Source organism: Limanda limanda, chromosome 15 (genome assembly GCF_963576545.1).
Source record: "Limanda limanda chromosome 15, fLimLim1.1, whole genome shotgun sequence".
NCBI lineage: Eukaryota > Metazoa > Chordata > Actinopteri > Pleuronectiformes > Pleuronectidae > Limanda > Limanda limanda.
In genome coordinates, this window is record NC_083650.1 from 2,980,535 (window position 1) to 2,995,698 (window position 15,164).

The window sequence follows — 15,164 nt, forward strand, 5'->3', positions numbered from 1 at the left end:
TGGTGGAGGTGAGAAGTGATTTGAATTTAAATGTTCAGCTCTTACTTAGCTGATAAAACCAAATCATGCTCGATTAAATGTCACAAATGTCTTTAGAAAATTCAGTTTTAAGTTAGAAATAACTGTCGCACAAGCTTTAATATAAAACACTTTTCCTCTTAAAGAAATCGGACCTGATTCACCTGCTGCCGTCGTTAATTAAGACTTAATTGCATCGACATCCACAAATGCAGGATTGACGGATTCACCTCGGTCACTGATCACTTACAGAAGTTAAAAGTATCAAAGGGATCTGCAGCTATTGAAATATAAACATCCTCTTAAAAGGCATTTAAATAAAGGGTCCATCTTAAGTATTTTTCTCAGTCCTGTTGGAGGCAGAGATTGAATTCTACAATGTTTGTTAATGATTACATGTTTTCTGAGAGACAGTCATACTCTAGTCTAAACTATATAATAAATATTTGTATTACCTGTGCGACAATGAAAGAGGTGTTGAATAAGATTTTAATTCCACATTATTAACACTGCAGAAATGTTAATTAAAAAGTAAAAGTTCAACCCTGAGTACAGACGGCTGGAATTAAAAACAGTTCATGGAAACTTTCTGCTTTTTCTTCATTAAAACCTCGTCTCACCTCCCTTTGAATATAAAAGGAATTTGGTTCCATTCGACAAAATTAATCTTTGGGTGTCTGAGACAATTATATTAATCAAATTATATAAAACCTTCAACATGAATATAATTATATATTATGATTATCAAAATACAGATATATATGATTAAGCCATTTTAATAAGAGCTTATGTTTATTTAGAAAAGCTTTGATAAGAGAAGATTTAAAAGAAGAATCAGTCTTATTTATATAAACAAATGTATAAATGTTGCAGTGAGACAGGTGTTTTCCTGCTGTGTCTCACAAAGGCCACCAGGGGGCTCCCTAAGAAAACACTGCTGTAATAAAGAAGTAATGAAGTTAAATGATGTCAGAGGTTTTTTATTCTAAGGTTTTATTGTGTAGAAAATCACAGGTGACATGTTATTGCTGTAAGTGATAAAAACTAAAAAAAAGTCACAAAGAAACAAACTGGATATACAGAAGATTAAAAAAACGAAATGTCTCAGTTGAAACTGTCAGTCATCAAATATCATTTTGTCACTGCAGGAAAAACACACGTTATAATAAACACAGGTCAAATTGTCTTTATGCTAAAAGCTAAAAGCTGCAAGTATTTAAGTTATTGCTTTATATTCTCAGTTTTATCTAAGCTGATGTATTTTACAGGTGTTTGGTGTCGAGCATCTTTAAACGTCGGGTCACACTGAACATTTAAAAACATGAAATCAGCTGTCGGCAGTTTAAGCACCGTTCTGATTCATTTTTACTAAATATTTCAATTAAAAACAGAAAAAGTGACAGTTTGTCTTTGCTACAGCTTCTGCAAAGAAACAGTTTGATGCTTTTTAAACTGAATATTTCTTTGGGTTCTTGACAAAACTAAACAGGATTAATGGATTATGACAATAATTAATACATACTTCTAGTAAGTATGCTTGTTTTCAGTTTTAATTAACATTACGTTTTTTAATTTATTTTCCTAGTAACTTGATGTTGGTGACAAATCAGTGGTTTTATCCTCTGAATGAATTTTATTAATTTGACCAAAGTAAAAAATTAACTTCCACCTTGAAGCAGGTCGAACAGCGTAAAGAGTAAAAGTGGATTTCAGTTTGTGTGGATGTGCTCAGTGATGTCAGCTCTGGTTTCTCACTGGTTCGACTGGGAGAAGCTGCTGTCACATGGTTCCTGATCGGCTCTCCACTGAAAATCAAAGTCCTGTCGTGTTGCTGCTGAGCTGAAGCTGGAGTTCGTATGTTGGTTCGTCCAGAATAACAAAAGAGGTAAATTCATCCCTGGATCAGTCGTCCTGAGGGATGTTCTCCTCCTCTTCCTCCTCGGGCACAGCACTATCCAGTTTCCCTGCACAAACAAAAACTCAACTTAGATTTAACATTATTAAATAAAAACAAGACACTTACTGACCTTTAAATACATTTTGGAGGTTCCTCAATTTGAAACTGTGGCGGGCCTCCAAGAAAAACTGTCTTAGAATATAATTCAGTTATCAAAACTTTTATTGTCAGATTTAAGCTGCTAAAAGCCTGAATATGTTTTTTTTTACCACATCATCACTACAAACAGCAGATTCTAAAAATGACACATTAAGTGATGGTATCCGTTTAATTTACTATTCTTGTTTAATACCTTCCAATAAAATTTCCCATTTACTCACTTAAAGTGTAAATATCCCTGTAAATACCGAACAAATCAAACATTAAAATTAATTTTAAACCACATAATTAATCACATGTGCACAAACAGTTATTACCTGGAAGGAAACTGGAATAAACCTGTGACTGAAAAGAATAAGAATCGTGTCGCCTGAATAAATCATCAAGTTTCCTGCTTCACGTCAAAACTCAGCATCAACAGGAAAAACCTGCTTAAACCTCCAAGAACAAACCTGAACCACAGTAAATCCGTCTGTGGCAGAAAAACAGAAATGAATGAAAGTGTTGATGCATGAAAAGTTGGACACAGGTTTGAAGAGGAAACGTTTCCCACATCGGACTGATGTATTCATAACTTCTTCATGACGTCACTCGACTTCATACGAATCATTTGTTGATCTTTCGATTGTCGTGTTTTTCAAAACATATTTTTCTTGACCTTGATAGATCAGCTCGGAGAATTAATCATGTGGAGATAAACTCTCAGGTAACGAGCCTGCCAAGTTTGTTGAAGATCTTTCCATGTGTTGTTGAGTTATTTTGTACAAACACACACATTCGTTGTAGACGATCCAACCAAAACCTCTAAACTCAACCAGTTCATGCAAAGTCACACACACGGACAAACACACACACACACACACACACATGCAGGGTAATAACACTCTGACTTTCAGTAAACGTTCCAATATATTACATTTTTATTCACAGCTGTTTCTACACACGCAAAACTTCACCTTCAGTATTTAAGTTTCCACTGATTCTGAACATTTAACTTGTGTGTGTGTGTGTGTGTAGTGTGTAGTGTGTAGTGTGTGTGTGTGCGCGTGTGCGTGTGTGTGTGTAGTATGTGTGTAGTGAGGCAGAGCCGCCATCAGATGGACGACACAGTGTTGATGTGCAGGAGAGAAGCAGCGAGTTAAATATGATCTGATGAACAGCGGCAGGAAAAGAGGAGGAGGAGGAGGAGGAGGGGGAGGAGGAGGAGGAGGAGGAGGAGGAGGAGGAGGTCGGTTATGGAGAGATGAAGGAGAAGAAGTAGAGATGGCTATCGGGAAACAGAGTCAGGACTGGACGCTTCCTGTTTGTGGTCACGTGACAAATCTGAGACAGAAGCAGAGAAAAGGAGATGATAGAAAAGTGATAGATGGTGAGGAGGAGAAAAGAGAGAGAGAGAGGATGAGAGAGTGAGAGAGAGAGAGAGAGAGAGAGAGAGAAAGAGAGAGAGAGAGAGAGAGAGGAGTTAGTGGTGTTTAAAGAGCAGAGTGTAAGTGAATGAAACAACACAACAGTGAGTTATTAGTAACACACAGTGAGTGTGTGTCTGTGTTTGTATTTGTTTCTTTGTTGAGCGAACGCAACACAAAAAGCTCAAAGCTGCACACATCAATTTTTGGCAACGACAACAAAAAAGGCAATAAACAGATAACGAGACACAACAGCCAATACCTGCTGTGGTCACAGATCGCAACTGATTGGACAAACGGAAACGAAACAGGAAGGAAACACGCCTCACGTGAAAGCAGCATTTCCTTCCTCAGCCAATCAGCAACAATCTCTGTCGAAAGCAGGAACCTTTTCAGTTTGAAGTTTTCATATTTAATCTGTTGTGTTTTGTGATCTGTTGTCGAGACGAAAGGAAAAACTCTAACGACAATTTGAAGAACCGAACGATAAAGGTTTTTAAAAGCTCTTAGTTTTATTTATTTTCCTTTGAAGAATCTTGTTACGATCGTTTTGGCTCCGACACAAACGACATTGAGAACAATCTTTTGTTGTAAAAACTAATTCTACTTTATCTTTGCGTTCGCTGTTCAAAATGTGTGTTTTGTGTTGCTGTCTTAAATTAAATAGTTTACCCCCTAAACTGTTGCTCTCGGCCACTCCTCTCTCCTGATTGGCTAACGGCACCTCGTTCCCGTTGGCTTCCTCTGGCCCGTTGTGATTGGCCCACAGAGGACCGGTGGCATAGAGCTGCGCTGTGATTGGGCTCAGCTGGCCACCGTCCGTCTCGCTCAGCCCCGCCCCCAGGAGATGTTGCTCCACCCCCAGCTGAAGCTCTGAGGAGAGAAGAGCACCTCTAGTGGAGAGACGCTTCAACTACAGGCATGTTGCAACAAAGTGGGAGGGGATTAAAATCGAGACTTAAAAATCAAAACTTAGATTTAAAAAATGGGGGAAAAATATCTGAACTCAAAAATTTAGGAGAAAACCAATCGATGAAAAGTAACTCAAAAAACATAAATATTCAGCTCAGCAGCCACTAGTAGTCGACTGAAGAGAAGTTCATCTCACTGTAGATGTTTATGGAGGAAGTTTCGCTATTTCACTGTCGAACTTATTCCAATCAAAACCTGATTTAATGTAAACTTTCATGTTGATATCTATCTTGTAAAGCAGCTTCCAACGTTTAAACTCCTCCTGAGTTATGTTCTCTTAAGTCTGTATATTAGAATTATGATATGAATTTAAAGACAAAGAAAGTCTAATAAAAACTGCATTTTAGCCTTGACATGAAAAACAAAGCATCAAACGCTGTGAAACCACAGTGTGACAATAAAACCTCTTTATTTAATTAATTAAAATAGATTAAGAAATGCAAACAAATTTTTCCTGATCCCACAGAATGTAAAACGCTCACTGAGCTGGATTCAGAACGATTATTCAATCAGTCGGTTTCTGTTCAGAGGGATTTATGAGAGAGTGCACGCACACACACACACTAACACACACACACACACACAAACGTACACACAATCAATAAAAAAGAAAAGCTTTTACAGTCTCCGCTTCCCGGAACCAGCTCCGCGCTGCACTCAGCTCTGCACCATTATGTATTTTCTTCCTCTCTTTCTTCCCTTTTCTTTTTCAAGTTTTCATTTATACATAAGGTCACTGCACCAAAAGGTTTTCACTTGGTCTATTAATTAATCATAGGTTAATTTATGGTGATCATGCAATAAACCAATTAAAGGTCTGCGTCCGATTCCCCTTTAAAATCAGGTGCTCTTACAAATTGGTGAATCTCAGTGTCAGCTGTCAATTATGACGTATCGCCCCTTTACAACTACTCAAAACCAAACTTAGCAGAATCATCAACACTTGAACTCACGTTATTGTCTTAACAACGACCTCAAAAGACAGAATTCATTTTCCACTCGGTTTCTAATGGGATCCTAACCCTCTGCAGCAGCGTCACTCTGAGCTCGTCACTGTCTTACAGGCAGAATCACATGTGATGTGATGGAGAAGCTCTTCAATTGTTTTATAAATTATTCAGCACGAGTGAGGATTAAAAAAACAACATCATCCAGTGTTTCAGAGATCAGATCCATCAGAATGCATTCGTAGAGTCGACGATTTCAAAACAACACCAGCTCAATGATTCACGTTCTTTAAACTCTTCAGTTCAGTGTCACTTGTTTAGTTTCTTTGCTCGACGTCTCCACAGGTTAAAGCTTGAATCAGAACTTTTTATTTTAATCAAGCACTTTATTAGGAACCTTTACACAAGTGTGTTTATGCAACTATCCAGTCAGCCAATCACGTGGCAGCAGGACAGCATTTAAGTCTGGAGCTTGTCTATAAATATTCTGTTGGTCGACTAATCACTTAATCATCTTTAGAGTTCTGGTCTATTTCTGTGTACTTTGGCGTGTATTTATACTTCCAAGTATTATAGTGTCAAGGGACTACTTTCTGCTGATTGGCCGAGGAGGTTGATTCAGTCTCAGAGGGACGAGATCCTCCAGGTTTGGACTCAGACTCAAGACAGAGTTTGACCTCGAGTTGACAACGAAAAAATATATAATAACAACTGTCTAATCCTTAAAAAGTTTAACTTCTACTTGTTTGACTATTTAAGGGGAAATTCTCAGTTTTTTAAATGTATGAAATTGCAGCAGAACATTTTGATATTGTGATTTAAAGTAAAAAAATAAGAGCCCCCCATCCTTCTGCCAGATGTACCGACGTGAGGCTGAAAAACAAAACCAAAGACTTGAGACCAAAACCAGGACAAAGAAAACAGGAGAGTGGGGGGGGGACCAGAAACAGAGAGACCATCGTTGTGTACTAAAACAAAAACACAACGTCCACACAGAAAGCAAACACACAGAGAGACTGAGCAGAGACTGTGGACACAGCTGCAGCAGATGTTCAGGAACATAGAGGCAGAACTGACATGTGAAGTCATCTCACATAGATTACATGCAGATTATTTATATATATACTGTATATATATATATATATATGAACTGATGCATATCTGAGTACGTTTCTCCTAAATGTCTCACAACTCCTTTTCCCTCAACCGAGGAGGTTTTCAACTGTGTTTGTTGTTGTTACGCAAAAACGTCTGAATCAATGTCGAGCATGAGGAAGAAAGATCAGGAAAGATTCCATAAATTCTTTATGAGCGATTTGTTGCAGATCAAAACTAGAAGGCTTCTCGCACAGCAGAACATTTCAATTAGCCAGATTTTAGTTTGGATCTGCACCAAATTTGAAACACTAGTAAATATCAAGAATAATTAATTATTCTATGAAAAATAATTCACTGATTTGGCCCAGATTTTAAATGTTTTTGCGTAATCCTGCTAAATAACAGACAAACAAACATAGATGAAACATAACCTGTAGTAAAAATGTGTTCTTCTACTTTTGAAACATAGCTTATTAAATAAAGTTTGATCTGGTTTTTCTTTAAATCCACTTTCAGAACCAAAGTGAGTAAAATAATCCAGAATGAAAAGTTTTTTACTCTGAAAGACGTTGAATGAGTTTTAACTCTCATCGTGAATGTTTCTCTTTAAGACTTTGAACAGTGGGGATATTGATTTGATTTCTTTGATAAACCTGCAGACACATTCTGCAGAATCAGGGGAAAGTGAAGAGTGTCCCGTGTTTACCTTTCATGGTGGGGGGGGCGAAGGTGCTCTGCTTCCTCTGAGACGAATCTGACTCCTGCAGAACAGAAGAAAACCAATTAGAACCTGATCAGAAACAGTAGAAGGAGAAATCAGGGGATTTTAATATAGATTTATATTAAAAACACAAAGATTTTCAAAAAGACGAAGGATGAGTGAGACACATCCTCAGTGAGTGACTGTGCTCTTCAACATAATGTAACAGACAATGGATGCGTTCTGTTCTGATGCTCATGATGAAATATTAATATCCAGCTGGGTCAGGACAGGATGCACCGTGCTGCTCTTCCTAATCTTATTATGGTGAAACAACACTGAGTCAGTTAATCTGCAGGAGCTTCAGACCACAGACGCTGAGAAGCTTAAAGGTCACAAAACGATGATGAAATCTGTGAATAAAAACTTTATCTTTACACTTCATAACTTTATGATGAACTGAAGGTAAACAGTGATGATGGAGAGACGTCAAAGTGAAACGTCAAGGTGTCAGGAGGACTGAATGTAGCAGGAATATCTCAAGAACAAAATCAAATTTGTGAGAATCATTTAGATTATAAGATCCTCTGATTAGAGTTTGGTGTTCGTAGATCAACGTCACTGTGACCTCACAAAACCCTTTTATTTACATTGTGAACGATAAAACTCCAGAATGACTCGAGAGAATCCTTTCAAATTTGTCAGAAATGTTCACTTAAACTCACGGAAGAACTGATTAGATTTGGTGGTCAAAGGGCAAAGGTCAAGATCACAGTGACCTCACAAATCATCTCAACTCTGCCTCTTGGGAATTATTTTATATTTTCTAGGACTCAAAGATGAGCTGATTAGATTCCAGGGGTCAAAGGTCACAGTGACCTCATACGAGTCTGGGAAAATAAATGTATGTCGACTGAAGCTTCAACCAGAGTTATTCCAAATAAACTTTAGTTTTCTCCAGTACATTCTGACATTATCTTTACTGGTTCCATCAATGCTCCAGACGTGAGGTTTGACTCCAGCTGCTATGTGTTTTTCTCCACTTCACATCCACACTTAACAAACCTGTGATTCTCCGCTGGCGTTGTTCTGATCTCCAACATCTGCAGGAAAGACCAGACGGCAGCAGTGAGCAATTTCTCTTTTTACTCATTTTTCAGAAGTTCATTTTTCCAAATGTCTGACACGTTGCTATTTGTTATTCTGCATGACAGACACATTTTTCAGCCTGAGAAACGTTTATCAACACGTCTGCTGGTCCAAACCACAGCTGTCAGGTTGGGTCGTGGTCGTTTCCTCTGAAGCTCGAAGCGACGCTGGGATCGTGCGGAACAAACGACTGGGAGGTGATTTCCACAGGATCAGAAAGTGCAGATTTTGAATTGTAAATTAGGTTTGCAGGATTTCCTGGAACTGAACAATAACGTCTTTGACACCTGCAGGTGAAAAATGTGTGTGTGTGTGTGTGTGTGTGTGTTTGTGTGTGTGTGTGTTCATGATGACGTAGAGAACTGTGTTGTATACAGTTCATGTGTTTTTAATAGTTCTCAGACCTGGATGAGAACTCTGCAGCCCAAAGGAACCAGGTTTTTTACACACACAAACACACACACACACGCACACACACAGAGGGGTTTCTGTTCTCACCTCTGCTCGTCCAAACCACAGTGGTCAGGTAGGATAATGGATCATTATGGTTTTGTTTCCTCTTGTGGTCTGAAGCTTTTCTGTGTCGTGTTAATTTGTTTGTTTGTTTGTGTAATAAATTAATTCATGGATCTTAATGGAAAGATAATAATTGATGGAGACTGTTCAGTGTCAGTGGAGGTTTGAGATCTTTTCTTTGTTTGTTTGCAGGATTACTCAGTAACTACTGAGCTGATTCCAGTGAACCTGTGTTGATGGGTGAGTCATAGTGAAGCTACGTTCTTCTTCTTAGTTTAATTTGTTAGCGTTTGAATGGGATTCGTTGACAACAAAGATCTGTAAGGTCCTTTAAAACTTTCAGAGAATATTCGCATTTATAGAAAACGGTTATTTTCAGTAAAACACGTGCACTTGTTATTCTGAGGCTGAGCAGCTCAGTGTGTTTGTGCAGCTGCAGCTGGAACTCATCTCTCTCACTGGGACCAAGAACTGAGAAAGAAAATCTGTGAACTTCTGGAACGAAGCTCGACCTCAAGTCAAGAGACAACCGAGAATAATTCAGTCTCAATCCAGATCTGCAGTTTCCACAAAGACGTAAAGTTCTGAAATGGTCAATTTAATATTTGGTAAATTCAAAGATTTTGATTTCTCAGTTTGTGAGAAAAATCTCTGTTTAATAACACATCAGGTTCCTCCAGCTTGTTGGAACCAGACTCACAGAGCTGAGCTCACAGAATGGAATTAGGCCGATTATTCAATCAGTTGGTTCCTGTGTGGGGGGATTTATGAAACACAAACACACACACACACACACACACACACACACACACACACACACACACACACACACACACACACACACACACACACACACACACACACACACACACACACACACACACACACACACTTGAGGCATCCATCAGTCTGAACACTGGGATCACTTTACAAAAAGCTGCAGCACAAATCTAATAAAGGTTCCATTATAGTCGCTGCTTTTCAGTTCTACCTCCCCCTCGCCCCTCCCCCCCACATCTACTCCTCTCACCCACTCATCTCTCTCTTTCTTCGCCCCCCCCCCCCCCCCCCCCTGTTCTCACCTGTGCCAGGTTGTCTGTAGATCTGCAGAGTCGCAGGAGTCGGTCGTCTGCGGCGGATCTGAGGTGAACACACACAAATCATTTTCTATTTCTCTTTCTTTGAATGATTATTGAAAGCCAAAACATCTCCTGGTGCTCTGGACCATGTCTTGCATCCTTCAGTGTGAAAGGTGCCACACAAATAAAATTAAAATACAAATAAAGTTTTACTGTATGTGTAATTAGGCTTTTAAAACACAAATCTCAACTCTGCCCTGATTCTTACACAATAAAAACACAATGGATACTTTAGCAGTTACAAGTCGAATTCAGTTTATTATTTTAAATGAATCTTAAAAACATAATTTACCACTTAGAGCTTTAGGACCCACGTTATTCAGGATTATAAAGACTTTCACTCATACTGCAAATAGCAAATATAATAAAGGAATCACCATAAAAACAGATTTTCTTTATGTTGTCTACCTCATGGTTTTAATGTGAATCTTCTAAAACCTACACTGATCAAATTGTCAATGATGTAAAGCTCAGGGTTTAACCTACTATAGTGTAAATATAAAGACTCTCAGCTCTTGCTCAGAGGAATGTGGACGTTCATCGTCATCCTGGACGAGCGACTGGAGGTTTACAAGATGGTATCTCGTAAAAAAAACATCACTGACATTTATCTTTAAGTCCTGGAGACGGGTTTCCAACACAGAGACCCTCCAAACAAACACACACACACCCACACACCCACACACACACACTGAGGGGCCCTAATCTGTCACTGTTCATTTACCAGCTTCCTTAAAAGCGAACGACTTCCTGCTTCCAGTGACTGAACACCTCGTAAAGACATCAGCGAGTTAAACAGAAGCTGTGGGAGAAGCTTCTGTTTCCTGTTCACGTTACAAACAGACCTGTGGGGTTCACGTCTCTCTACCTGACTTCTACACCTCTACTCGTGAAGGCTCGCTCTGTTTGTCACATCCTGTGTTTTCCCAGAATGCCTCTCTGCACGCGCCCTGAGAGAATGGGCATAAACTGGCATCGGCCGCAGATCGAGCGTGACAGGAGTGGGTGTAACGTACGTACATGTCCCCGTCAGAGCGTCACGTTTACATCATCAGCTGCTGCTGCTCACATCAACATGTAAACACGTCAACAGCACATGGATCAGAACATGTGTGACTGTAACTGCAGCAAATATCTCAGGAATGTAGAGTAGTAACAGTTTATTAGTATATTTTATTTTTTAATTCTCACTCAAACAAGGAAAATGTGACACAACAAACCACAAACACACAAAACACCTCAAAGTGTCTCACACAGCTCAGTGGTAACATGACAGTTACACACGTTTCACACACAATCAGCAGTTTTCATGAGATGTGACATACGCACACATGCTGATCTGCACCCACACACTGTACATTCCTCACAGGATCAGGGATAGTGGCCCCATTCAGCCCCATGGACGCACAGCACACACACACACAGGGACACACACAGGGACACACACAGGGACAGAAACACACTCACATGTTCGGCGGCCTGTGGGTCCAGCTGTCCCTGCAGAGGAGGCACAGCAAACTGGATCTTCTTCGGACTGCTGGGCTCCATTATCACAGACTGAGAGGTAGAAAGAAAGACAGACGGAAAGAGAGAGAGAGAGTGTGTGTGTGTGTCTGTCTATGTGTGTGTCTGTGTATGTGTGTGTGTGTGAGGAGGAGGGAGCAGAGAGGGAGGGAGTGGTCTCCTCTTGGCTGCTGGGGTCCATTATCACTAATTGACAGACTGAGAGAGAGAGAGCGAGAGAATAGAAGATCAGTTATTGCAGCGTTTTCCAAAACACTGATGAAGCGTGAAGACGTGAAATCGAGTCAGAAAGGAGAAGTGAGATTTTCATAATGTTGTTCTGAAGATAAATAAAAAGAGTTCAAGGCTCCTGACTGCAGCTTTATGACTTTTACAGATTTAACCTTCTCATATCAGAGTCCGGATATTTGGTTTAAATACTGATAAGAGATTATTCTGATGACATCATATTAAAGTGTTGTTTTGTGGTGCACATGTATAGTATGAGTCTGTCATCATAGGTCACAAACCCAGCCTCCTCCATGTTAACAGATTGGACATGGGCCCGACAACAAAGTCAAATAAATTTTCTTAAAAATGTGTTTATTCTTTTAATGTGTTCTTTTATTTATTTTTTACATTGCTCCTTTGTGTAAATCGGCTGACTAACAAACAAACAAACCATCACAAACACAAATAAACACACAACCATCTCTGTGACAGTAACATTTGACCAATGATTAATTGAGACTCACACGTTCACTAAACGCACAAAAATCATCACCTTCAGGCAGGAACTTAAAATCTCTCCAACAATTATTGTTCTCCTGCATCCTTTTCACTGTGTGTGTGTGTCAGTTTATGTGTGTGAGTGTGAGTGTGTTGTTGGCAGTCTCAGTGGAAACACTTTGTCTCAGTGGAGACATCTGGAGAGACTTACTGGCTACTGTAGGTGGACACATCACACAAAGAGCCTCTTGTGTTTGTGTCTTTGTGTGTGTTTGTGTGTCTGTGTGGAAACTGAACGTCAGACAGAAACGACAGCTGTGACCTTTTTGTCTCACCTGCTCTTTACACTTATATCAGTTACTGTAAGAGTTGATTTCTTCTTCACACGTCAAAGCTGAACTGCAGGAAGTATTTTCATTTAATTCATTAAATACTTGTCGAAGTAAAGAAACAGAAGAAGAGAACAAGTACCTCTCGAAATTCATACAAACACAAATAATTAAGATTTCACTGAACTTGTTTTCACACATAAAAAATGCAGCAGAAGTTCTGATGTCACAGATATATCACATTTTAATCAAAACAAAGCATACTATTTTACACTTTCAATTAGAGACACACAATATGACATCACAATATTTCCACCACGTCAACACAGAACACACACGCGCACACATGCACGCACACGCACACGCACACGCACACGCACACACACACACACACACACACACACACACACACACACACACACACACACACACACACACAAACACACACACACATGCACGTACGCACGCGCGCGCACGCGTGGTCCTGTCCACTGCTGCACAGTCGGACTCACCTGGTTAATAGCTGCAGTGTGTATTTGGGGGGTGCACGTAGCGACAGCGCCAACAGGGCTGCAGACTGAGTGTGTGTGTGTGTGTGTATGGTGGGTTCGGTGCCCACAGGGGCGTGCACGGTGTCGGGGGGCGTGTGCATGAGGGAGGTGGTAACCTTTGACCCTGATCTGAGAGGTGTCCAGGTCTCTGAAGTAGATGTTGATGAAGAAGATGTTGCTGTATTGTTGGTTGTGACATGTGTTGCCATGGTAACATCAACTGCTGGTACTGATGCGGCTGTGGAGGCAGAAGCTTGTAGATGCTTCCTCCTCCTCCTCCTCCTCCTCCTCCGTTACCCTTCTGTGTTTGCTCCTCCTCTCTCTCAGGTCGGAGTTCTCGGATGTTGAAGAGCGTTTCATCATCACCACAGTTCTGAGGGAGCACCTGCAGGTGGAGGGTGGAGACGACCTGGGGGGGGCGAGGCAGGAGGGAGCTAGGGAGGAGGTGAGGAGTTAGGGAGGGAGGCTTGTTCTTATCCTCCTGCCTGGTTGACGTCTCTACCGTCTCATCACCGTCCTCTCCTCCTCCTCCCTCTCCTCCTCCTCCTCCCTCTCCTCTGGATTCCTCCTCAGCAGCATCTCCACTCCTCTCGGGTTCAGGCCCCTCGTCCCGGGCGCTGCTGCAGCTGCTGGAGCTGGAGGAGCTGGACTCTGCCTCCGACTCTTCGTCCTCCCCCTCTGGACCCGAGTCTTCAGCCGAGGAGCTGGACTCGCCGGTGTCCGCTCGCCAGGACACGGTGCTGGACTTGTGGTTGTAGCAGGCGGCACAGCGAGCCAGGCTGAGGGGCACAGGGCTGGATCTGGACTGAACACAGAGACAAGGACAGTCACTCACACTGGTGATCAGACGACTGAATCAGAATCAGAATCAGAATCAGAAGGCATTTATTGCCAAGTAGGTTTACACCTACCTGGAATTTGTGCTGTTTATTGGTGCATACAATGAACATAGAAACATAAAAACACAATAAATACACCACACATAAGAAAAACTATAAAAAAACAATATATATTTATTCACTATTTACTTCTTATTTACTCACTTTTCCTAATATTTATACAAAGTAACATTTATTTAGACATAAACATATCTATATAAAAATATATAAAAGATAAAAGATATAAAAAGTGAGTAAAAAGTGAAATGCAAAATGCAAAACGTATGTTATGCATTTTGTGTGTATGTTTCATTTAAGGAAAGCATTTAAAAGTTAGAGTTTTAAGTCTACAGGACTTTTTTAAATTTGAATAAAGTTCTCTGGAAAGGTGATTATTTAATTGTTAAAAAGGTTCCTGCAGGAGTTTCATTTATCTACTGAGACAAAAAAGCAGTTTAATAAAATATGTGGTGACCCTTGTCAGATTAGATCATTTCTAACCAAAGGTTTAGAGGTTTGTTTACAGGTTGTGATGTGAAATAATAATAAAAATATTAGCACTTACCTTCAGTTGTGTGTTTGCGTCTGCAGACTGATCTTCAGTCAAGTCTCTGGACTCTGACATGAGTCCTGTAGTTTTCTCTGTTCACACAAAACAATGGATGGTGGTTGGTATTTTTCCATCAGGACATTGGTTGTTAGTTTATTGAATGATTCCACACTGACTCACCTCCACCTGTGATTGCTTCACTCATTCTTTCGTCACATCGCTGCTCAGTAACTGAAAGAAACACAAACTTAAAGCTGAAAGAGAACAACCGAGGCCCAACAGTAAAAGGTTTATTCACTAATAATATAATGTATAGTTTAGAATAACTTCCTGTTTAAACTGTAAAATCAGGTTGAATAGATACACATGTTTACGTCTGAAAAACTAAAAAGAAAATATGCTATTAATAATCTTCAACTTCAGAGTTTTTAATAATATTGTGTAACTGGGATGTTGTGATTTATGTTTTGTAAAATTAATTTAAAATCAGATTAATCAACAATGAGAATAATTATTTGTTGCAGCTCTATAAACTGTAACCATGGTTTCTTTAAACTCTTTGTAATGTCTGATAAAAACTCCCCAGAGTAAATTTCATATTTTGGTGTCAACTGATACAGAAA

The 15,164-nt window shown here is 39.9% G+C and overlaps 1 protein-coding gene across 1 annotated transcript; it reads right to left on the minus strand.

Moving 5' to 3' along the window:
• Positions 1–1,920: 1,920 nt before the first annotated feature.
• On the minus strand, positions 1,921–11,621 carry ppp1r1c (protein phosphatase 1, regulatory (inhibitor) subunit 1C). Its single transcript, XM_061087741.1, has 6 exons — positions 11,469–11,621; positions 9,945–10,002; positions 8,263–8,300; positions 7,204–7,258; positions 4,153–4,353; positions 1,921–1,982 (listed from the first exon to the last, which is right to left on the minus strand). The coding sequence occupies exons 1-6, from the start codon at positions 11,547–11,549 to the stop codon at positions 1,921–1,923; spliced, it is 495 nt and encodes a 164-aa protein (XP_060943724.1). The 5' UTR covers positions 11,550–11,621.
• Positions 11,622–15,164: the final 3,543 nt, after the last annotated feature.

What these genes read in the sequence shown, in the direction of transcription:
- ppp1r1c (XM_061087741.1), bottom strand. Translation starts at nt 11,549, where the DNA reads ATGGAGCCCAGCAGTCCGAAGAAGATCCAGTTTGCTGTGCCTCCTCTG. An exon ending in ACCCACAGGCCGCCGAACAT is followed by an intron (nt 10,003 to 11,468) that starts GTGAGTGTGTTT and finishes TGTTCACCTCAG; the next exon opens with ATCCGCCGCAGACGACCGAC. An exon ending in CGAGAGCAACAGTTTAGGGG is followed by an intron (nt 1,983 to 4,152) that starts GTAAACTATTTA and finishes TTGTTTGTGCAG; the next exon opens with GGAAACTGGATAGTGCTGTG.